The following is a 24,806-nucleotide window of genomic DNA, read 5'->3' on the forward strand; positions in this document are numbered from 1 at the left end:
TTTTTATCAGTGAAACGAATAATAATAACAGCAAAGTTGTTGTTTTTTTGTATTATAATAAAAAAATAAAGTAAATAAAAATAAATATCTGCAAATAGGATAATGACTCTTTTTCTCTTCTCCAACCTCACTCAACTCACGATTAAATTCGATGAATAATTATAGTAATATTCGTAGATCATAAAAAACAAACAAAAAAAATAAGAAAGCCGTTCGTTCGTGGTGTGTTTATGTTTCATGATAACCATTGAATAATATAATACACACAAAAATTGTCGTTTCTTCGTGAGGTGTGTGGGTTTATAAACAGGTGAATCTTTTTTTAAAGACATTTTATGACAGATTATAGAAAAGTTGGAACTATTTCGCGCTTTTCAACTATAGAAGAGATTAAACGCCAACAGATTTTCATATCGCGAAATCATCAAACCAAAACGTTTCAGTCGTCTCACAACTGTAACTTCAGTTACAATGATGAACCTGGTAATTACAATGATGCACCTGAGATAAACCTTCGTTCCTTCTTATTCTACCTATAAGTTCTCTTATCTTCTTACATAAATCGTTGTGTACTGATAATCCCAAGAGACAAGCATGATGCATTTCAACTAGTAATAATAAAAAATAATAATAATGAGGTTTAACCTCCGTTTTTCAGACATCCATTTATAACAGAGGCCACCCACGTCATTATTTCTAATCTTTATTTTATTTTAAACTACATTGCATTATATGATTGAATTTATGATGTGAGTGAAGTCGGTTACTTCGTTCTGATCCAAGCGATGACAGTGTAATCAATTTACAGCCCCATTACTTACAATTAATCAGGCAGCGACCGCCTGGATTCAAACCCGCAACCTCGCCTTTCACCTAATACCTTAGCTATCAGCTAATAGCTGATAGTATATTACAGAATTGGTACTTGGACAATGACTGACTTGGACAAAAACACCTTACTTTTGTTAATAACATTTTTCCATAAACGCATTAAGACCATGAAATAAAATAAACACAGATTTGGCAGATTCACAGACAACAATTCAACCAACATATCCATTTTCGATTCTCCAACTAAATTTTGTGAAGGTATAGAGATGAGCAAAGTTTTAAAAACGTCGTAAAAACCCGTTTTGGCTTTAAAAATTCCCTCCAAATTAAAATACACATTAGTTCTGTCGAGTTAACAACTCGAAATATTCTGTCGAGTTAACAACCCCATCGTCTAACCTTATAAACCACGTTGTAAGAATCATAAAATGGATTATAACACACCTTATCGCATCTCGGTACACTTGCGGATACAGTGTAAATTTTCAGAAGAAGTATGACTAACAACATTACAATCAACAATATGGAATAAAGGTGGCTCAATTGTTTTTCCTCAATTCAAAAGATATTTCCTCAATGCAATTCGCTCTAGTCTTAATACTTTTAATTAATACAACAATTAGCATTCTAATTAAAGTTAATTACTAGGTTAATACTTCCATATATCCTACATTTAAAATATGTTTTAGTTGGTCAATGTTAATTGATTTGTTAATCATCCTGTTTAATATTATATTATACAGTTTATAAATAAAATACATGAACTTATTATGATAATAATCTTAATAATATCAATAAGGTAGGATCATCATCATCAGCATCATCAATGCGACCTTATTTGTTCACCTTCGCATGTTCTGATTGTGTTTGTTTATTATACCTAGGTATATATGACGTTCATCTACAGTATCTGATCTGATAATAGTGTATATATTCACAGGTGTATTCTACCTTTCAAAAATGTTTAAATTGTTACAAAATGAAGAGGTTTGTACTCATACAGCGGATCGTTATTGATTTGCCACTAAAGGAAGTTATCGTCGTTAATTGTGCTCCCATGGCACCAACACTGATGCTGCCTCAGTAGGTCACGTTGGTCCGATGGGGTCAACGTATATTTTGTTTTACCAGGCCATGTTGGACTCATAGGATCAACATATTTTCTAATAGCTGCTGGACCATTGAAGAAGAAACAATGGCACATGTAGTTTCAATTAAATATTAGATTTACTAAATGGTCAGAAAGAAGCGGTCGAAGTGAGAAAATAACCAGTAGTCATTGAAAAAATAACGAGCTTTGCTTAGGGCTGGAAATGCTTCAAAGCAAGGTTTAAAATAGTTAAAGGGATTTTATTTTCAAATAGGCCAGCTTTATGGAACTCAAAAAACATACATACCTACATACATGCATACATTGCAAGCTAAATAAAAGCTTGTAAAATGATAGACTATCAGTGTTGTAATTTGCAAGCCGCAACAATTGCCATAGGTTGCCGAGGTATCTTAAAATTTTCCAAAAATTATGGCACCATATTAACGATTTTGAATTGTTTACTTAAATAAAGACTATCCCAAAATTAAAGCAAGAAATAGGTTCTATAAAAATTATATATTTTTAATTAAAAATTATAAATTTTCATTTCAATTCAAAATCATAAGTCGAAGCATGAATGAAATAGAAGTATAGAATCGGGTATCAGAGAAGTTTGAAGTAGATTGGTTAAAGTTTCACATTTTTGCTGACACACGGAAATCTTTTGTCAAAATTTTCAAGATGGAGCCAAAATTTAGCAATTTATTGTTCTAAAAACATTTGTAATTTATTTGCTGCTAAGTTTGAGAGAATTCTGAGTGGTGGTATTTGATCACAAGGACTTACACTCTGCGCGTATACATTTTGTACTGGTTTATATTCGTATAATATTCGTTGTGCTTATTTCTTCAGCGTGTACAAATCGCTTGTACGTTCTAAGTTCCAAAAGGGGAAGGCAATTCATTCTTATCAATCGACGTTTAATTGATATCAAAGAGTAATTTTCGGGTGTAAAATTTTCATCAATAAACGGTACGAGCCAAGCTTTCTCTCGTCTTTGATTCGAAATCTATATATGTATAAATTCTTACTAAATACGATATTCCGTATAATTAAAAGTACTTTTAGAACTTTATGATAATTACAACATAAATTACAGTTAAATACTTGTTAAACTAACCTGCTTTATTCATGGATTGATAGTTTTACATGCATTTATAAGTGCCTACCTATTGCCATAGAAATAATGTTTTAGTAGAATAAAATATTATAAAATACATAATATTATGTAGGTATAAACAGGTCCAAGGTCTATGGCGATCTGATTCCTCGAGAATGAGAACATAACGCTTCCCATGTCAATTACATTATATAAATATAGAGTTCTTCTATATTATATACACAATAAATATACGGAATTATATATAATCAAACATTGTCTATTGCATTTATACACGGTGTCACAAAATTAACGAAAAACCGATTTTGAAGATCATCACATATATTTTATGTGTTCCGTGTACGGAATCCAAAACTCGCACTTTTAACGTAGCTAACAACATTCTTCATCAAACCACGCAAAAAAAATCGAAATCGGTTCATCCGCTCAGGCGCTACGATGCTATGGGCAGACTGATACAAACACACATAGCGGTGAAACCTACAACAATACTTTTTTTTTTTGGTTCGTGGGTTAAAAATACTTCTCCCTGAGCGTTCCGCTATTTTTGTGATACCCGATATGTATAAAATTGTAGATATAACTTTTGCATTCTAATTCACCCACTACTTTAATAAAGAATAAGAAAATGTTTGTTTTTTTTTTTTGCTTGTTATTGTTATGTAAGAGTTTGTGTTATAACAATAAAGTACCTTTGAAAAATTCATCATGCAAAGACACTTAAAATTGTGTATTATTTAAAATGAATAATAGGTACAGGTAGCTAACTAACTTATCCACTGAAAGTGAGCATATAAATATTACAATTTTTTATTTTGTTTACAAGCATAACAAATACAATCGACTGATTTTTGACAAAATTTAGAAAAACTTTATTCTCATGTAAGGTACTGATTTGAAAGTTTGTAGTATCATAATCAGTGTAACAATATCTTACAATGGAAAGGTTTGACTTAATTTTCATTGCGAACTTCTCTCTCGTGTGTAATGGCTTTTGATTGCACTTGTTTTTCAATATTTGTAACGGAAAGACAGAGCAAACCTGAAGAGATGTTCCAAGTTTATAACGCTTGTCATTTAAAGATAAAGATGTTATAAGCGTTGTTCTCAACGCTTCCATTCTTCTATATTACATGCATTTATTATTATTATTGTTAAATTTTGTACTTTCCAAATGCTATGAATTAAAATCGGTGTTGTTTATTTAAAAGCTGCCTTTTAACTTAAATCAAACAATGTATACATTGTCGGATGCTTTTTTGAAAAAGAACAAAAATGGCTATAAACATCCAAATTGAGTTGAATGTTTGCCGCATAAAGGACATACTGCATAAATCGTTCGAATCGTACTAATGTAAACGTAGTAAACGTAAAGAAAAATGATTAAATTCTAGTTGACTTTGATTGTTTTATTCGCGTTCCTCTTTCTTCAATTGTTATTATTGCTTCATGTAAATTATAAAATAGAAATAGAAAAAAAAACGAGTGAATAACAATTTTATTCAATTGTTTCTACACCACTCACACACATAAACATAATTGTGTTCTTTTTTTTTCTTCAGTTGCACTTTTGTTTCAAGGTCGGCGAATTTTTTTCTCTACTTTACATTGTACACAATGTACATACAATACCTAATAATTGATTTTAATTATATATTTATTTAGGTGACATTTGAATTTTTAATTAATTTTTACCTTTCTACACTAAAATCTATAAATATTTTCCAAAAAACAAATTAATTTTTCCGTTAAGAAAATTGGTAAAAATCAAAAACTGTTTTTGTTCGATTTTGTTTTTCTTTTATAATTTTGGCACAAAAAATACAAAAGATGGTGAAGTAGTTTCCAAAATATTGTTCAAAATTGATTAAGAAGGAGAATATCGAAGAGAAATTCCTTCGAAAGGCAAGGAAGCAAACTAAAAGCTTTTACAGCATGAAATCTATAAAATTATTAATTACTGACAGATAATCCTAGCTTGTCTATGTTACCCAATCTAAAAAATTTTCTGGATTAATGATCGACTCTACTGAGTGAATTTGAGCCTCTATGGCGCAACCATTTTTCTTTTATATTAGCTTTGTTGTATTTAATTTCTTACATAATTGTTTTGTTGTTATTGAAAAAAATAGAAAAGACCTACAAAATAAAAAAACCTACAACAACAAAAAAATATGTTTATTCGTTACCTAGATATTTTAAAAGCTATACATAATTATGACAGATTTAATATGTTTCTTGATAAATATGACATATTGACAGATTGTGGTGTATAATTAATGTAATTGTAATTTAAATTTAATACTATTTTATGCTTATTTATTGTATCTACTTACAAATAATGCTTAATATGATGAGAGTTTTGAAATGAAAATTTCAATTTTTGTTTCTAAAGTACGGCCAAAGTCAGAAATTTGTATTATATTTAAGTTTGGCTAAGCAAGTTCGAATGCCACACCCTCTCGTAATGGTATAATTCAAAAAGCGTATGATAAAAATCAAAAATCATAATCATTAATAATTGAAACACCCTTGGAAAATCAGAAAATTGTATTATCTGTCACTACCTACAACAACTTTGGTAACTTACTGTCAAAAACGAAGACTTTATTGGACTTTGTCCAAATTGCATAATGTGTTCTGCAATCTGTCAAATAACCTATCTATGCCTCACGATTTTTATAACCATTGGTCGAAGAAGAAGGAAATTATGTAATTTTTTTAAAGTAACTAAATCGACGAGTAATCTTCGATTTTACCCTATAAATAATGGATGAAATGAATGGAAACTAGATAATTCTATTCATTTTATTACATAAAAGAAATAAAGACTTTAAAAATAATATGTTTTTTTCCCCATATCAAATAACTCATAAGTATGGTATTTGGCCGTCTCCTTAACGACATATGGCCTTTCGGTTCTTGTTTTCTTTCTTTTCCAACTTGGATTACACTTCTGTGCCATTGTAGGCTTGGCTTTTATCAGCCAATGATTTTGTTAGTGTATCATCATTTTTAACCGACTTCAAACAAAAAAAGGGGTAGGTTCTCAATACTACTGTATTTTTTTAATGTTTGTTATCTCAGAACTTTCGACTGGGTGAATCGATTTTTATGATTCTTTTTCTATTCGAAAGCTGGTGCTCCCCGTAGGGTCTCATTTCCATCTGGTCCAGTTCTGACAATGGCATTTTGAGAAAACCATATAAGACTTAAATTTGGATTAAGTTTGTGCGCGACAAATGAACGAATAACTCAATATCACGCCAAACGATTTCGATTTTTTTTTTATTGACAAATTAGTTAGTGTACTTTAGATTCACTAAAAATCAAAAAGTTAAACAAACTTTTAACAAGATATTATATGCATTTAAAGGTAAAAAAATAACGATTATATAATGTTGTTACAATTATTGTTATTTTGGAGTCAGTGTTAACCAAGTAAATGTAGCAAACTGTTATCTCACAGTTGTTTTTAAGGCTGACACCGACTCCAAAAATAACAATAATTTTAACTACATTATAATATCGTTATTTTTTACTTTTTAGTGCATATTAATTTGTTTTGAAATAGTTTTTGTTTGAAGTCGGTTTTCATTTTGTTAATTATTTTTTTTTGGTTTTTAATTGCCGATCACTTGTTGAGAAAAATCTTTTACTTGACGTCAATAAAGTGATATTTCGTTTCATATTTAAAGTATATGTAATGCGGTTTCCAGTTTCAATCTGAAAACAAACGAAATTTGTTGATCAATTTCAGTAAAAAATTTCGGTTACCTAACTTTATTGAAGTATAATATAATGGTATATATTTATTAACATATTATAATACTAGGTATTTAGGCCATATTAGGGCGGAAGATGATTAAGTAATAGTTCACATAACAAATCTAAATAACAAAAAAAAAAACAAAAATTGTTTATTAAACAACAAAAAACAATTCATTGAATGGAGTGAATTGATGATGGATATGTTTATAATGTGTGGGTGCTATAGTTATATCGGAAACACCTATATATTTGTATTTTATAGAATGATTCATCAGACGTATCGTGTAAGTATACAGAAAATCCTTTTAGTGCAGTGGTTTGAACATGAAATTAAATCGATCGAAAGAAGTGCTTACTTTTACACAGAAGAAACTTACTTATGGCAATAAAATTCAAAACATAATATTTATTTAAATATTTTGGTGGTTTAATTCCAATTAGCCATGCGCAGGGCTTAGTTTTGCGAATCAGTGTAGGTGTTGGTCATGTTTTATACACCCAATCTTGAGCGTCTTGTTATACCATGTATATATGTAATATACAAGGTATACTAAGTTTAGTCCCAAGTTTGTAACGCTTAAAAATATTGATGCTATTAACAAAATTTCGGTATAGGCGTTCATAAATATCCTAATTAGTCCATTTCCGGTTGTCCGTCTGCGAACACGATAATTCAAAATCGAAAAAGATATCAAGCTGAAATATAATATAAGTCAATCGGGTCTTGGGTCCGTAGGACCATCTTGTAAAAAGTTAGTGATAGAACAAAAGTTTAAATGTAAAAAGTGTTCCTTATAAGAAAATACACAACTTTTGTTTGAAACATTTTTTCGTAAACATCAATGTTTACCCGTGAGGGTGCAAATTAGGCACAAATTGTATAGTATGTATTATATAGGAATATCAGTTATAGAGTCATCGACACTGTCTATATATGGTATTTCAACAGTTTACTCAGTCAATTGTTTGTGTTTGCTTTGAGTTTTTTTTACACGCCTATGTTTTAGTGCAGCATCCAGATCTCTTCAAGAAAATTAGTGGTTATACAATCCGTTAGGTCGATTAGAACAGACGATATACGCATAAAAGTGGGTGTAATAGGGGCAAATGATATGTCATTATTATATTATTTTTATTTTTATTTTGCAATAATTTTAAACCAATTAGAGATTTTTGGATAATTCACAAACGTTTAGTTCGTAATTGAAATATCTATCAATATTTTGATATAAAATTCCAGCAGCAAAAATGTCAAAAATTGTATTTGAATACGAACGAATACGCAACTATTTTATTTTTGAAAAAATCTAAAAGCAATCTAATACGTATACCATTTTAGCAAGACAAAAAGGTTTATCTACCCCTTCGAAATTAAGAGAAAATTTACAAAGACATTAGTGGGAAAATTGGCAGCAAAATTTGAGTACCTACTTATTCGAGGCAATCGTGAAAGTTATCAAACATCCTCAAGATTCCTGCAATATTTTTTCGAGACTGAAAACGTAGCTTGGTTTTGTTTCAAAAGATTAGACTTAGTTTACCAGGTCTTGCGAGACAAATTGAAGCAAAATTCAAATTGTTATATTTTCTTGCAAAAAGCGAAGTTGAAAAGTATCCGAGTTATTTAAAATTGTTGTTAGAAGTATTCGCTTAGCAACTGATATAAGTGACATCTCGATTTTAATCATGACCCATTTTCAGCTAAATTTCGATCTATTGTACTGTACTATTTTTCATTTGATTTGATCATATTATTTTGTTCATATTTAATATGATAACTTATTTAACTGTCATATAAAATTATATATAATTTACTTACAATACTGTAAGTAAAGAGTGTGTACTTTTTGTACTTACAAACATATATTATATACATGTCTTATATTAAATACCTACTTATTTTAATATTTATTATAATTTTAAAACCATAATTAATTTATTTAAATAATATACAATATTGGTAAACATTTAATATTGAGTATGTAATGTAATCATTCGTCTGATTCATCAAATTGTTGCGTAAACAATTCATTCATTCAATCTGGATTTGTACTAAAATTATGAAGATGCTATTCTATAAACAAAAATCATTTAATCATACAATTAGTGATACAAGTTTTGGTTTTTTACTATCGAGATATTCAAACTGGCAGAAACATCAAAAATATCAAAACATATCATTAATGACCTCTACGTTAAAAAGCGACTAAATAATCAATCAATCAATATTAATATTTGAAGGAGCTGGCATTATATCAAATAGCGCCTTGCTGAGGATAAATACTTGCATTCTATTTCTAATGTTTCGTCTAAAGTCAATTAAGTTGAAAATCAATCAGAAAAATTTAACCAGAAAAGTTTTAAACGAAGATTGTAAAATTAAAAAAGTTGTTTTGAGTAAGCAGTACTATGAAATGGTTTTACGAGTTCTTTCAATTAAAGCCAAATTACCCATAAGATTTAAATATATACCAATTAAAATTAGAAAGTTATAATTCAGGAAAAAACAAGTTTTGTTTCAAAATTTTTCTCGAAAACGAAAATATTCAGAAGAAATTTAAAGCTCCATTCAGTTGACGAAAAGAATCATCCTGTATAGAATTCGTTTAATTAAAATGTAATGTAAATAATTTTTCGAAACATTTAATGAAATTTATAATGTATTTCACTTTGAATTAAAAGATTTAATAATTGACAAATATAATTTATTTTAATGATTAATTAGAAATTAAACGACAAAACAAGGTAAGGCTCTAAATAAATTTTAATTATTTCAAATGATAACTTGCTAATTTTATATTTTACTTTGAGAGAAAGTGATTTTAGGTATTTTCATCTAGATCAGTGATTTTTAAAATGTTTTAATCATTTCATATCAATAGTTTAAAATCTTTCAAACAAAAGTTTTTTATTTCTTTCTAAGGAACATTTTTTACATTTAAACTTTTGTTCTATCTCTAACGGTTTACAAGATGGGTTCTACGGTTCTAAGGACCTAAAACCCAATTTACCTATGTTGCTCATTTACGAACTCGTCCTCACTTTTATGTCGTGAACACACTATAAAAATTTCATCTTGATATCTTTTTTTGTTTTGAGCTATCTTGTTGACACACAGACAGATAGACAGACAACCGAAAATGGACTTAAACACTAAGAGTTATTGATTTCAATACAACACGAAAAAAAAAAGCCTACCGATTTGATTTTATATTCTTCTTTTAAAAAAATATTTTAGTTATTTCAAATATTTCAAAACATAATTCCATAACTACCCCTGATAATAAACTAATTCTCTGACTATCGATACACGTGCATCTACACGTTATAAAAAGTCACCACGTTAAATTTAGAGTGGTTTGACTACAGGAGGGAATTTTTAAAACTGTACTCCCGAAATTTTTAAATACCAGACATATTAAACAATAGTTAAATCTATTTCCATGGGTGGCCATTTTAATCTCATACAACAAATTCAAAGTAAAAACATGTCGGATACATCCCAAATACTAGTGAATTGTAAATAATTGAGATTCATGTAAACTGATAAAAGGTAAATATTTTGCGCGACTGGCTTAGGTACAGAATATTAAAGAATATATAATTATAATTGAGGCATTATTGTAATACTATACAATGCTGTTTACTTCGTTAGTGTAAGGGCACCCATCCATCCATCCAGTATAATATATTTATTATTCAAGAATAAAGTTGTAACCTTTTGGTGGTAATGTCGACGATGCATACCTATATATGAAATGCTTAGCTGTTTTTTTGAAAAGAAAGTCATTGTTTTCACTTACAAAAGAAAATTGGCAGTATATAGTCAGTGTGGTACTGAAGTCGTGTGAGTGCGATCCCTGTAGTCCACACGACTAACTTCGCAGACGGGAGTAAACATTAAAAATAGGTGTTGTTAGCCTTCAAAGATTATTCTTCGAACATGTGCTGCAGCTTATGCTGGAACGATCATTATCTCCATAGATTGATGTGTTTTATTCTGTTTATTCATTTTTTTTCCAGTTTTTTTTTATAACCATTAAAAAACGGCTCAGCTAATTCTGTTGAAAACTCTTTCAGTTCTTAAATATGCGATTACGCGTTGATAACGCGTCACGTGTTAATGTCATAAATGGTTTGCGAGAAAATCGAGGCGAAAGAATCCGAACGAACATACGGTCATACGCACATACGTACACACACATACACACGCACACAAACAGGCATTCTTATTGCGTTCTTGAAACCGCGGAAATATGTAAAACTGGAGATTTTCAAAATCGTCCCCATTCCATTAACTTCCTCTGGGAAGTTAATAAATATTATGATATCATTACGCTTCGTGATGTCTACAATGATCAAATACTTCTTTAAATAATGTATGCGTTGCGTCGAAGGACTCTTGCGTGGTAGCTCGATATCTATCGCGTAACAAAAATATTTATGTAAACATCATAGTTATTGAATCTGAGACAAAGGCATAAACCACTTGTATGGACAAAAGCCATTGCCACTTGCATGTCCTAGGTGGTTGTGGTCTAAGTCCATATTGTGGCTGTAAGTGTATCTCTTCGGGCTGATTTCACATGTGTTACTTCTCTTTGTAACATTATTATTACAAATATTTTATGATTTTATTATCGAAAATTTAAAGTTTGAGACCATTTTACCAGTAACGATAGATAGTCGGTATTGTCGATGGTATATCATAACCTCAAACAGTTGCAGCATTAATCCAGAACACTGTTCTCGATTTAAGCCCCCGGTTGTATTTTGCTACATAATTAGAATTGATGTTAAAAATGTTAAAATTTTTTTTCAAGTTGTGTTCACGATAGTCATCTACTTTATTAAAAGAATAACCATGTAGGAATCATAAAATTTTTGTAAACAAATGAAAGTAAAATATATAAGATCAAAATATGGGAAAAGTGTATACGAAGCAACGAGTGTAGACACAGATAGTTCCAATGCAAAAATGTGGTCTGGGTACACTGATAAACTTTCTGCGTTGATGTCTAAAAATTAAAATTATAAATGTGGAAAACAAATTTTACGATAAAATATACTTTACCTGAAATTTCTTGGTCTAACCCGTAAAGGTAACATCCATAACGGCTTGTTTACACTAACGTATGTATTGTATGTAATAATATGTAGTCATATTCTGTATGTATCTATAGGTGTCGTGGGAAATCTATTGTGGTCTTCTTTTGATGCTAATAACTATTTTATGTTAGCAAACTGATCTGCCAATCAAACTTTTATCAATATATTTATTTTATAGTACAACAGATATTGATGATTATTCAGTTTTAACCATGAATATGTCAGACAGATTTTTTTTGATTATTTGAAAAAAGAATTAATGACTTTTACTTGACTACCGATACCATTTTGTATGCATTACGTACGTATTTCTTTAGAAAAGTATATCTAGAACGGTTTTTTATTTCTCTTGCGGGTAGATTTGTATTGAGTATATTTTGGAAGCAAAAAATTGAATAAGAAGGTTTTCAATGATGTTATCAGATTCAAATCACTTCTTAGTAGGTCATAACAAGTTAAAAAAAAATTAAGGTGGGATTTATTGAACATTTCATTACTTCTAGAGTTATCGAATGTTTAAATTTGGCTTAGTTATCAAAAATTTGACAACCTTCCAAGCAATCTAAGTTACTTAAGATATCTAACATCCAGCGTCATCTCTTATTAAAATTTGTACTGCTTAAAAAATTTATGGAGTAATAGGAAAACATCAATCAAATTTTATATTTTTGTTGGCTTTTGTAAAATGTTTTGAAAATTTATTTTTTAATTTTATTCATTTAAATAAACTTATATGTTATGTAATGATAGATATATCTTTTAAGAAAGGTTACTTGGCGAATTTCAATATTATTTATGATAAACAGTTGAAATGATATACGAATATTTATTTATTAAACCATCCAACTATTTCTTATCTGAGAATTTATAAAGATTTTAGCCATCCATTGTAAAAATTAAATCTGGTAAACCGCGATAAATTTTAAAGTCCAAATAGTTTTGAAAATTTAATGTGTCAGCATTTTAGATTTAACAAGTGAAAACAAACAATTGACTGAGTTAATTGTTGAAATACTTTGTATAGACAGTGGTGATTACTCTGTCCAATTGCCCATCCATATATGTCACATATATATATATATATATATATATATAACTGATATACCCATATAATACTACAATTTGCGCATAATATGCGCTCTCACGGGTAAACAGAGATGTTTACGAAAAGATTTTTCAAACGAAAGTTGTTTATTTTTTGATAAGGAATATTTTTTAAGCATAAACTTTTGTTCTATCTCTAACGGTTTACAAGTTGAGTCCTACGGACCCAAGACCCAATTGACCTATGTTGCTCATTTACGAACTTGACCTCACTTCTTACGTCCTCAGCACGCTATAAAATTTCAGCTTGATATCTTTTTTCGTTTTTGAGTAATCGTGATGACAGACGAACAGACGACAGACAGACAACCAGAAATGGACTAATTAGATGATTTTATGAACACCTATACCAAAATTTTGTTAATAGCTTCTATATTTTTAAGCATTACAAACTTGGGACTAAACTTAGTATACCTTGGTATATTTCATATACATGGTATAAAAATCACGAAAATAGTATTTATTTGTTTGCTACGGATCCCTCAATAAAGTGTAAACTGTTTCAAATAATTATTTAGAACATTGTTAAATAAATAAAAGATTTAAATCTCTTCACTTCAACAACGCCTTTTAAATAAATCAAATATTATAATATTCAAAAGAATAAAAAGAGTGGATATTCTTGAATTTCTGTTTCTATTCTATTCTTTTGTTCAATAATTGATATTGTAAACAAATAAATTCAATTGAAATATTTTAATTTATAATATTAGTTCAAACATCGTTTATATTATTATTCATTGACTTGAGTATCCGTTCCCGTATTAAAAAAATAAAATATAAAGAAAATTGAATCTTCATAAAATAGAGTATCTTATGAGGCACATGACATGACTTTAGTTGCCATAACTTTTTAAAAATAATTTTAGTTTCAAGTTAGAAAAACCTGTCGACTTTTTTTTTAAATCCCTCATTATTTGTACGGTACACACTAATCTTCAGAATGCACATTAATTTCTTCTAACTGCATCTTTTCTCTCTCACTTCTTCTCTCTCACTGCCCAGCTCTTGTTATGAGGAGATGTACTTACTTGAGCCAGCTTCTCTTTGACGACCTCTCCGACCTGGAGTACATCGACGTCAAAGCTCTCCTGCTGTTCTTAAACAGAAATGGTTCATGGAGTAGTGGACGGGGATAGGCCAACCCTTTTTCGGTATCACAACGGACCCTATGGTCTAAGTATGTCCCACCCCAGGACAGCCAATCTAACCTAACCTAACCATTATGGAAATTTACTTGTTTCATCCTCGTGGAAAAGAAATAACGTTTGCAAGCCTTAAGGAAATAAAATTGAGAAAAGCAAGGTAAGATTTGGAAGCATTTTTTGACAACCTTAACAACGTCATTTCTAAGCTATTTTAATAAGTTTCTTCTTTTTCATTTGGCTGGTATAATCTAATTGTCAGAAGAAGTTTGTTTATCAATTGCGTTGGAATCTTGTGAAAGATAAAATTCTGGTAGCGCTGGAAATACTCCAATTTTTATTCTCAAGGTTTTCGTTGTAAAAATTAAATGAATGATATCCGAAAAAATAAGTTTGTTTTTTGGCATAAAATAAATTTAAAAAAAGAGCGTCGTTGTTCAACGGGTTTTTTTGTACTATATACGCTCAGTTCTGTACTAAGCTAATTTTAATTATTTTAATCATCACATCACATGCTGAAATAACGAAATAACCAATATTTAAAAAAGAAGTTAATTAAATTCAAAAAAGTTCATTTTCCCACAGTGCGTCTTTTTAGAAAGGAATTTCATTTATTAATTTCATTTATCTAAAATTTTTTGTTTTATAGTTTATTTATTTATACAAGATGCGCAAATTAGATTGATTAGAGAATTATAAAGCAATGTACATCAGGCGATTAATGAGCTTCAAAATTTAAAATTTATATTTACCTTGGTCTGTTATTTTAAAAAAGCATGCTACAAATACAAGAGGCTTAACTGCCTCATTGTCTGATTCTGCTTCACGAGTAACTGAAAATAATATGAGTGAAAATGAAAGGAAACTTACGACAGCGAACTTCGTGTACAACATATCGCAAAATGCAGGCCCTAAATCTTACTTTGTCACATGTCATCCCTGAGCCAATATTTTTTCTGGACTGTTCCATGCTTTTGACAATTTTGAAAATTTCTAAAATATAATTCTATAACCCAGAAAATTGCCATGTTTCCTATTCAAATGCAATTCTTACTACACCTCTTTTGCCATTTGAAACCATACTTGTCCGTTGCTATCTACCTTGGAATTAACTGAGTTTCAGTAGTAGAAGTGAATAAAATATATCAAACCCTCAAAAATTATCCTTTATTCTCTTATTCTAATCAAAAGAGATATACTTTTTAACTCCTTTCGAGTAAATGGCGAGAAAACACCTTGACCTGTCATTATCTTACGGTCTAATATATTTTTTGCTAAAAATTATTTGATTCAATAAAAAAAATTATTGTCGATCGTTTTACATCTTTAAGCTATTAAGCTTATTAACCCGACGGTAGTTATTTTTTATTACTAGTATTCTGCCGTGTTACTACTTAGTTATACCATACATGCGAAAATAACTTTGTCTGTGTGTTTGTCTGCTTAACTATTGGGGATACATTAAGCCCATGAGCTACGTTAAGCCCACGTAAGCTACTTTGATTCTTGATAATTAACCCCTACAGGCGTGAATTGGAAGGAAAGCTCTCAGCAAAGGGAATTGGGGTTAAATGGATGAAAGAATCAGAGATTAGAGCACAGAAGACAAAGCTCTTTTGTTGTATACTTATATTCAGTTATTTTTTGCGTTAATTCTGAAAACTATTCTTGAAGATAGGTAGAATCGTGCAGCAGAGCAAGAAGGTAACAGCTCGTATATAATAAAAAGTGGCCAAGCTGGCTGTTTTATTTTAAAGATCTATAAATGATAAGATACACTCTTTCGTTGATTCAACAAAATGTTCACCTATCAAATGTTGTTGTTGTCACTGTTTATCTCATTACGCTATGTCATTCTCTATGTTTAGTTTTTTTTATTTTTCTTTTATTTTATTTTGTGTTATACGCGAGTGGTAACTACATTTTACTACTTATTTAACTGTTTGAGATCATGATGATACTTAGTGTACGTTTAAGTGTTAAATACCACAAGCATTTTTATATCGATTTGAGTAGAGAAATAAAAACTTACACACATCCAAGAATTTTCTTTCTACTAGTCATCACCATGGTATTCTATGAAGAGATAATCATAGAGTATTTATAAAATATCTAGATTTTTTAAAAATATTCTTGAAGGGAATTATCATTTTCTTATGTGACCATATGAAACAATTATGGCTTTTAAAAACGAATCGGCAAAAGTCGTAGATTGACGATTTTAATGTCTGCTCGATTTTTTAAAGCCTCCTAAGTCAAAAAATTCAGTAGAATTTGAAGTTCATGCTATGAACCTATTTTTACAAGCAAGAAGTAAAATCTTAAAAATAAAAATTAGGATTGGGTTTAATAGAGCTTTATAATTTTGCAAGTAATTAAATATTGATGGGATAATTGTATTAAGTAGTAGATATATTTATTTTAAAATAATAATCTTATATATTTATTTTAAAATAATAACTAAAATATTTATCTTAAAAAAAAAATTGCAAAGCAAGTTTTACAATTAGTTTTGAAAATGAATATTTTGAAATTTTCCACGAAAACTGAGAAATTCATATTTTTAGTTTCGAAAATAATTCCAGAAATATTCATGGTTGGTTCAGTTCAAAATGCCACAAAATGAATAGAATTGAATTAGGATATCGATTCCAGTCAAAAATACCTAAAATTTAATATTACAATAACCCTATTTGCTACAATTTCTCCACCCATAAGGATTTCACCATTGGAAGTTTCTTTGAAATAGAGATTTTAGTTTTTTCCTTCGGATTAGTAAAAAATACAGACAAAGATAAGTCATTTCACCAGAATATAACTATTTGGCTATTGATTCACTTTGACTTAACATTAACTTCCTCTGGGAAGTTAAAAAATTACTGGTTGTTATTCTGAAATATATATTCTATTCAGAATGTGTATTTTGCTTAACAAAGATTTAAAGAACCATGTTTTATCCATAGAATTAATAAAAACTTTATGGAACATTACATAAGAATGTTTTTATATAATAATAGTAGTAGTAATGTTTTTGAAATAGTTAATGAACGAACATAAAGAAAAAGAGGATTCAGTGAATATTTATATTATTGATAGTTGTCCTTTTTTAACTAACTATACGGATACTGATAAAACATTGTTGTATATGTTTTTATAATATAAAAGATGGTAAATGAAGAACGAAGTGTTACAAAACAAGTGTTTAATAGTTGTTTCATGTCAATTAATATTGAATGACGAATGGTTCGTAAACATGCTACCAAAAATGTAACTTTAAAACCAATTACACATAGATAAAAAAAAAAGAATATTGAATTCTATGTTTTGTATTTTCTAGGTTTGTGTGTAGTATGTTTGCTGTTCTTGTGTTAAGATTCTACGTTTATATAAGTCGTTATGTTCTGAAGTTATTTTTAGAATTTATTGCATGGTATAAACTTTTTTTTAATGTTTGAGAAATTTAATGTAATATAATTACATATGGCCGTAAGGTGTAATGTTTTAACAGTTACCATTTATTATTGTTAACCCTAGATTATCGTATAAAAATGACTTACCTATCGTATACCATACAATGAGAAAACCAATAATTGATATTATTGTCTAAATGGATTTTATTATTACGAGTGTTAAACGATCAGAAAGAGACAGAGAGATTAAAATATTTTTCATCCACACATGAAGATCAACGAGGGATTTAATTATTTGTCTATTTGACACTGTCAATTCGTTGGATTTTAAGTTTGAGTTCAATTAAACTGTTCAGGAGAACAATAATTTGAAGCGAGTAACGTCTGTTTTTTACCACTCCTCTTTAGATTATTTATCTTATTTAATCACTTAAACTCAAATTATCAGAAAACCTAAAATTAATGACTACAAGATGAAATATGAGTTCTTGATACAAAGCTTGCCTGATTAAACCCACTGGCAATATATTTGTTTCTTTCTTATATAGAAGTGAAAAAAGAAAATCAAAGGAATGCAATAAGCTTTTTTCAGGTTTTCGAAACCTGCTGAATATTTCCTAAATAAAATAATGTAAATAAAAACTACTCAGATTACCTATTGATTTTCACAACATAGCCCAAAAATTAAATTAAGACACTTCATAGAATAAAAATAATTACATTGGTGCATTTATTTTATATTAAATAAAAATTTATCCGACAAAAAAAGTCAATTATACATAATTTGAATAAAAAAACCTAAATGTGTATTAATGAAAAAACAAATTAACTACATTCATTCTATAGCAGTATCGTATGGAAACAAAATATATTCGTCTGATCTAATTCAATTAACGTTATTAAAAATTAATTGTAGGTTTTGGTTCAAGACCTCCCAAGTGAATAATTTTTGTTTAAAAAAACAAAATTAACAGCACTTTCAGATGAGTATGGTAATATTATAAGAACATTGATGTATACTGAACACACATCATTGGCCTGGGACCAACCGCAGTATTTGACAGCCATTTCAGAAACTAGAGGCTGTGGTTTAGGTTGTACTCTTCCTCTAACGACAGTTTTCATATCTCAAGACAATTCTCCTTTCGGGAGCCTGAAAAATTTGAAATGGCAAGCTTAAAACTTAATATAACTATTATATAATACTGTTAATATTACATGTTTGAATTAAAACAATTTTTTTGGACGACATAATAAAAATAACTGTATATCCGTTGCCTGACAGTGACACCTTAAAAGTTGCAATTTGTAACAGATTTACACTATTTTCTGACGAGTGTTGGACAAAATTATTGTTTCATTTTTGAAGTGATCCGATTTTATTATAATAGATCTTTAGTAGGCAGTAAAAAATTTAGGTTGATGGTCACCATAGTTTCGATCATCACTTCGGAAGTGAGTTGCATACCACGTGACATGTATATCATGAAGAAAATATGTGTTATTTGTTGCTTTTTCATTATTTCTAATAGTTTTTTATACCCATTATATATCTTAAAAATAAAAATTAAGGTTCAGAATGTTTATGGTTACAAAACTCGACAAGTATTCGATTATTTGATTTGAAATTATGACAGGTCGTTGCATTTATTTTTTTTACCAGAATGTTTATAGATACTTTGCATTCCGGAGTTCTCAAGAGAATGAATATTTAAAAAGCCGTTATTCATTCATATTTTATCAATTTTAACTTTACCATGAGCGAAGGAAGATTTTTCAGGCTCTCTAATAGAAAATTTCAATAATATGGAGTATTTTGCATAAGAACGTGTTTGTAGGTAGGGATGATTATCAAAAAAGCCTTTCAAATTTTCATCTAAAATGTTTATCGACTACTACGCCTGACCCCTGACCTGTCATTTTATAAAGGGTATGGTATCAAATATTTTATAAGATTAATGTCTTGAATATTAAAAAATGTGAGCGCAATTCAATTTGCTTATTTTACACGTTTCAGGCGATTAAAGTAATTACCCTTGTGTGATGTGTGGACAATTTAAAATTTATTTTTCCGTTCCTTTTAATTATACCCGTGGTTATATGCGGATCAACGAGTGTAAAAAGAACAACGTTGAAGTTTTGATTATTTATATATGGGCTTTTATATGTACAAACAGCAAATATAAAATATAAAATATAAAAATTTAAGATAAGTATAAAATTTAAGTATTTTTCCACCTTTCTCCAACACCGTTCCAAAATAAAAACTTTTCGTAATTAATTTAGGCGTTTTTTTCTCCTATTTTGATAAAAATAATTTTCTAGAGTAGGTATTTGTGATCTGACATATACAAAGGGAGAGGGTTCTTGCTTCTTAGATATCGTCTATAATCGAATACGCGATCGTGTAAACCGGAACAATTTTTTTTAATTTCATACCACAGAACTTTGCATTTGGATTATTTTGGGTACGTAGGAAAGTAAATAATTATTAAAGCCCAGCTCATTTGACTGTTAGTATTTTTTGAGATTTCCAGAATCGTTCTAATATAAAATCATGAAATACAGGTTTTTAGGAGGCATATCAAAAAGTGCTCAATCAATCGTTGAATGAATCAAATTTGTGTATTTTTTGTGTAAGAAATACCCTACATACAAAATTTTATCAAATAATAAAGCCAATTTTTGTGAATTTTGGGGGGCGGTAACTCATTCAGAAAATTTCAAAAATATAAATATTTTTCATTTTCGATTGCAATTACTTTTTGAGTAATTTTGATCCAAAAAACACCAAAATCGGGTCCCTCTGCGATATAACGAGTAGTTTCCGAGGTAAGTTTATTTGGTCAATCTCAATTCCATTTTTGCTTTTTCCTCAAGTAGTCAAAAGATGCAGTGGGCAACAAAACATAAAGGCGTTAAAAGTATAAAATTATTATTATCCCAAAACATTCCCATGAAATATTCATATCCAATTTTATGTAATCTTGTAGAAATTCCTAATTTATCATCGAAATTATCTACAATCATCTTTGAATGTCATTTTGACTAGTTTTACAGCGCGATATGTAGCTCCGTCAACAACCAAGCAATATTTGCAAAATAAATTGTTCTTTCAAAAATTATTCTTAAAATATAAATTAAAGAAGATATTGTGTTGGTTATTGATGTACATACAAAATAGAAATTTTCTCACGATTTTAATAAAGTGATCAATTCTTTTACAAACATTTTTTTTCTTCTCTGAACAGAAACTCTTCAACTAGTAGATACTACTACAACAGTACTACTGCTTGATAATCTTTATAAAACAATCATCTATATTAATATAATTAAAATATTTAATCAAGAGCACAGTATGATGTCAGTTTAATTAGTATTACACACTAATTGTACTCTACATCTGTTTATTATTGTTAATAAATTGTTTTAACTTTTTATTTATTATTTATTTATATTACATTTTAATACTTTTGTAAATGAAAACCATTTTAACACTCTTTGAATTTGTTTAATTAATTTTTAATTTATTTAACGTTCTCTTTAGGGTTCCGCATACATTCGTAAAGTGGTGCTGGTACTTAAAATATAGTTGTCCAAAAAAGGAATAAATAACTGAATGAAATACGATTGTCCAAAACAATGCCGAATTAGGATCTAGATTTCGCAGTAGATCTTCATGGTTATTTACTTTCTCCAACGCTCTTTCTCTTTCTCATTTTTTTTTTTTTTTTTTATATACAACCGATATTTCATTTTGAAGAAGTTGTCGGTAGGTATTAAGAAACAGGAAGTATACAAATATACAAACGGTCAATAATCTTCGAAATAGCTGTCCCAATCTTTATGTATTCCTAATTTTTGTAATATTTGGATCAAAATTACTCTTTGAACCGAGTTTTAGCAAATTCTAAAACAAAAAGTTTGTTTCCAAAGAAAATTACATTATCTTGCCCTGTTATATAATAACACTCTACATATTTAACTAATTGCAACCCGAAAATACCAAAATCGGACAAATTTGATGACTGCATGACCAGTTTTTATGTATCATATGAAGAACGATTTCTTTATCTAAAAGATAAATTATCTGAATTTTCGCATTGTCCTTATTACTGTGGAAAATCCAAACACCGAGATAAAATATTCTTTTGGTTAAATTTTTAATTGAGGTCACTAAGAATTTTTAGGGTAGGGTTGGTCAGGGCTAGTTGTGCAATTGGGTAAGTTGTTCAATTGAAATATTGCCGAAATTACGCATCGTACGGCAATACCTCAAATGAACGAAAGAGAGGTCTTTGTTCATCACAAAAACATTAAATGACTAGGAGCTACAACCATAAAAGCCAAAACTTTCACAATTAGCCCCGTTCTACCCTACTCGTATTTTAAAGAAAAATTCCATTTATATTTCAAATAAAACATTTAATAAATAATTTTACAAAAAATAAATATATTCGAACGAAAAACTAATTACCCATTGGATTACCAACCCATGGGTAAACTTTTGGACATGCTTCGTCATAAATAGTCATATAACGATCTTCACCACCTTTCTTCAATTTACACGTTCTGGACTTTCCATTATCATGGACATAAACTGGATCACATGGGAACAAATTAACATTACCTATTGGTAATGGATTTGTCGCCCATCGGATGGCATGGTTCTGAGTTACTATATACACATCTCTAAACGATTGTATATAATCTAAGAACCTATAAACAAAATTTCAAATATTAGAATGACATTTGAAAAATTTGGGCCCTAGAGAATTTTTACTTACTTAATGTATGCTGCTCGAAAATTACTTGTAAATAATCCAGCATTTGCGATGATATTGAATGGAATTTTTTCACCGTAATACACACGATCAAAATTGTCTTTCAACCAATTAAATGTAGCTTCAACGGTATCGTTAGGCCTAGACAAAGACAAACATCCATTTCGTGAATAAGAAGACAATAATCTTCTTATTTCGTGAATAAGAAGATAATAATCTATATCTACAAATAGCATTCGGATTTTTTTCTCCTTAAAGTCCCTGCTTATCTCAATCAAAGACTTTTTTCGCAAAATATCCTAATATCTGCGTTAATTATTCCAAGGCACTTACTTGTAGATACATCCATGAATTGTTGCGCACGGATAACCTTTTGTATCAATCCAATCGTTGATAGGAAGTATCCAAAATCCCTTATGTGATTCTTTTGGACATTTACCAATTAAACAATCTTGTTCAGATTTATAATCTAACGTGTATGGCCACTCTGTTTCTTTTACAGTTGTCCATGAGTTATCATAAACTAACGAACTATTTTGGTAAGCCCAAAATGTGAGATCACCATTCATTTGTAACAATGGAGTACGAGCACCAAGTATCACATCTTGATTAACTTTAGCAAATTTTTCTAATATTTGTTTTTGTCCAAGAAATTCATCTTTTAATAAATTGTGATCAGCTGTATTCCAGTATTCCACATCATGATATTTCCTGGAAAATGAAAATATATAAAATAATTACGACCATCTAGAAGAATCAACAACTCCGACTTGAATTGATTTCGATTAAATTAATTCCTAAAAGCTACCATAAAGTTATTGCAAAACGGACGGTATTTTGGAAAACTATTTGTGGGTACTTCACATTATGTCATTAATTTTCATATCTAATAGTAACATGAATTGGGGTAATACAAGTTCTTTTCACTTTCAATGTGATCATTACAATAAGATTTAGATTTATCATATTCTTACGAAATCTATTTTGCATCAGGTTTATGAATTAACTAGATTGATACCCGTCCGTTTCACTTGATGTGCACAGTTTTCAATTTTGTTAAATGTAAAATAGTCATAATTCATTTAGTATATCAGAAAAGTTGGCCAGGAATGGTTTGACATTTTCTATTTTAAATTTTTACAGAATACTTTAATTTATAGTTCAAAATGATGATCTGCTCCATCTATAATCATCATTTTAAACCATAAATAACAAATTTCTGTAAAAATTTAAAATAGTAAATGTCAGATTAAATTTTACATTTTTAATTTTTTTTAATATATCTTTATAAATTATATCTCATGTATATCTGAAATGTGATCTATATTGGCGTACAATTTCATTAAAAACCATTCGCTAGTTTTAGCGTGCAAGCGTAACAAACAAACATGCTTACTTTCGCATTTATAATATATAGAGATTTCATAAATATTACCCGATAATCATTTTAATACTCACGAAATAGAATTAACTCCAATTTCGAAACCAGCTGCGTACAAAGCATGTACAACACTATAATCCGTGTACTCATGAGGCACAAAAAACGTTACGCCTATTTGACAACCGTTTGGATTTTTACGGCCTGAATACAATGACTTATACAGTGCTTCGTAGTTTCCTGCAGTTACCGCATCGTCGGTTGAAATAACAACAATCTAAAATTGAAATCAAACAGTTAAAAACTTTACTTACTTCAGTTATATAAAAACTTATACTTCGGAAATACCTGTGGAATTTGGTTTAAAGCGAGTGTTGGTTTCGTATTATAACATTGACAATATGGTATTCGACACTGATCTATCCTACATGATGGTGCATCTTTCAGCGATGGTGCAGGCACTGATACAACAACGGTTAAAATCACTAAAAAAATTACAGAAATTACTAATTTCATTTTGTAAAATTATAACACAATTTTCAACTGCAATTTCAGATGAAAATATTTGTATTTATATAAAAAAACTATGCACGTTAAATCATTATTATTTTTTAAAATTATCTTATCAAAAAAATGTGTACGATTTATCAACAAATTATATCCCTGACGCCACCCATTAATTAATTCAACTTTATTCCAAATTAATTTTGAAGATTAAATTATTAAAATGAAGTGTTTCTTGAAAAAATTAGTTAATGTATTTTCAGAATCTATTTGTTATTTAATTGCCAGTATAAAAGTTGCAAAAAGAAGACATTTCCGCTGTTTTCATTTTATAGTATCTATAAAAACAAAATGATTCCCAAAATACATATTTACTTATGTTTGGCAAAAAACTTTGGAGTTTGGAGAAAGCCTATTCAACAAATCGTATGTCTTAAAAAGTGTGATATACGTAAAAATTTCTAGGATTATCCAATTGATGCCGGATTTTACCTTAATGGGATATTAGAGGGATCTCGTCATCGAGGCAGAAGTGGGATTCCTAATAAGGACCGGAC

At 29.2% G+C, this 24,806-nt stretch overlaps 1 protein-coding gene across 1 annotated transcript; it reads right to left on the reverse strand.

The window, feature by feature from the left end:
* Window positions 1-22,016: 22,016 nt before the first annotated feature.
* Window positions 22,017-24,278, reverse strand: LOC123297680 (chitin deacetylase 8-like). The gene is made up of 5 exons (XM_044879431.1): window positions 24,094-24,278; window positions 23,826-24,022; window positions 22,701-23,078; window positions 22,371-22,508; window positions 22,017-22,302 (listed from the first exon to the last, which is right to left on the reverse strand). Exons 1-5 carry the CDS (start codon window positions 24,259-24,261, stop codon window positions 22,053-22,055), a joined length of 1,131 nt encoding a protein of 376 aa, XP_044735366.1. The 5' UTR covers window positions 24,262-24,278; the 3' UTR covers window positions 22,017-22,052.
* Between the last annotated feature and the right edge of the window lie 528 nt (window positions 24,279-24,806).

The sequence above is a fragment of the Chrysoperla carnea genome, chromosome 4, assembly GCF_905475395.1.
Source record: "Chrysoperla carnea chromosome 4, inChrCarn1.1, whole genome shotgun sequence".
In the NCBI taxonomy this organism is placed as follows: Eukaryota; Metazoa; Arthropoda; class Insecta; order Neuroptera; family Chrysopidae; genus Chrysoperla; species Chrysoperla carnea.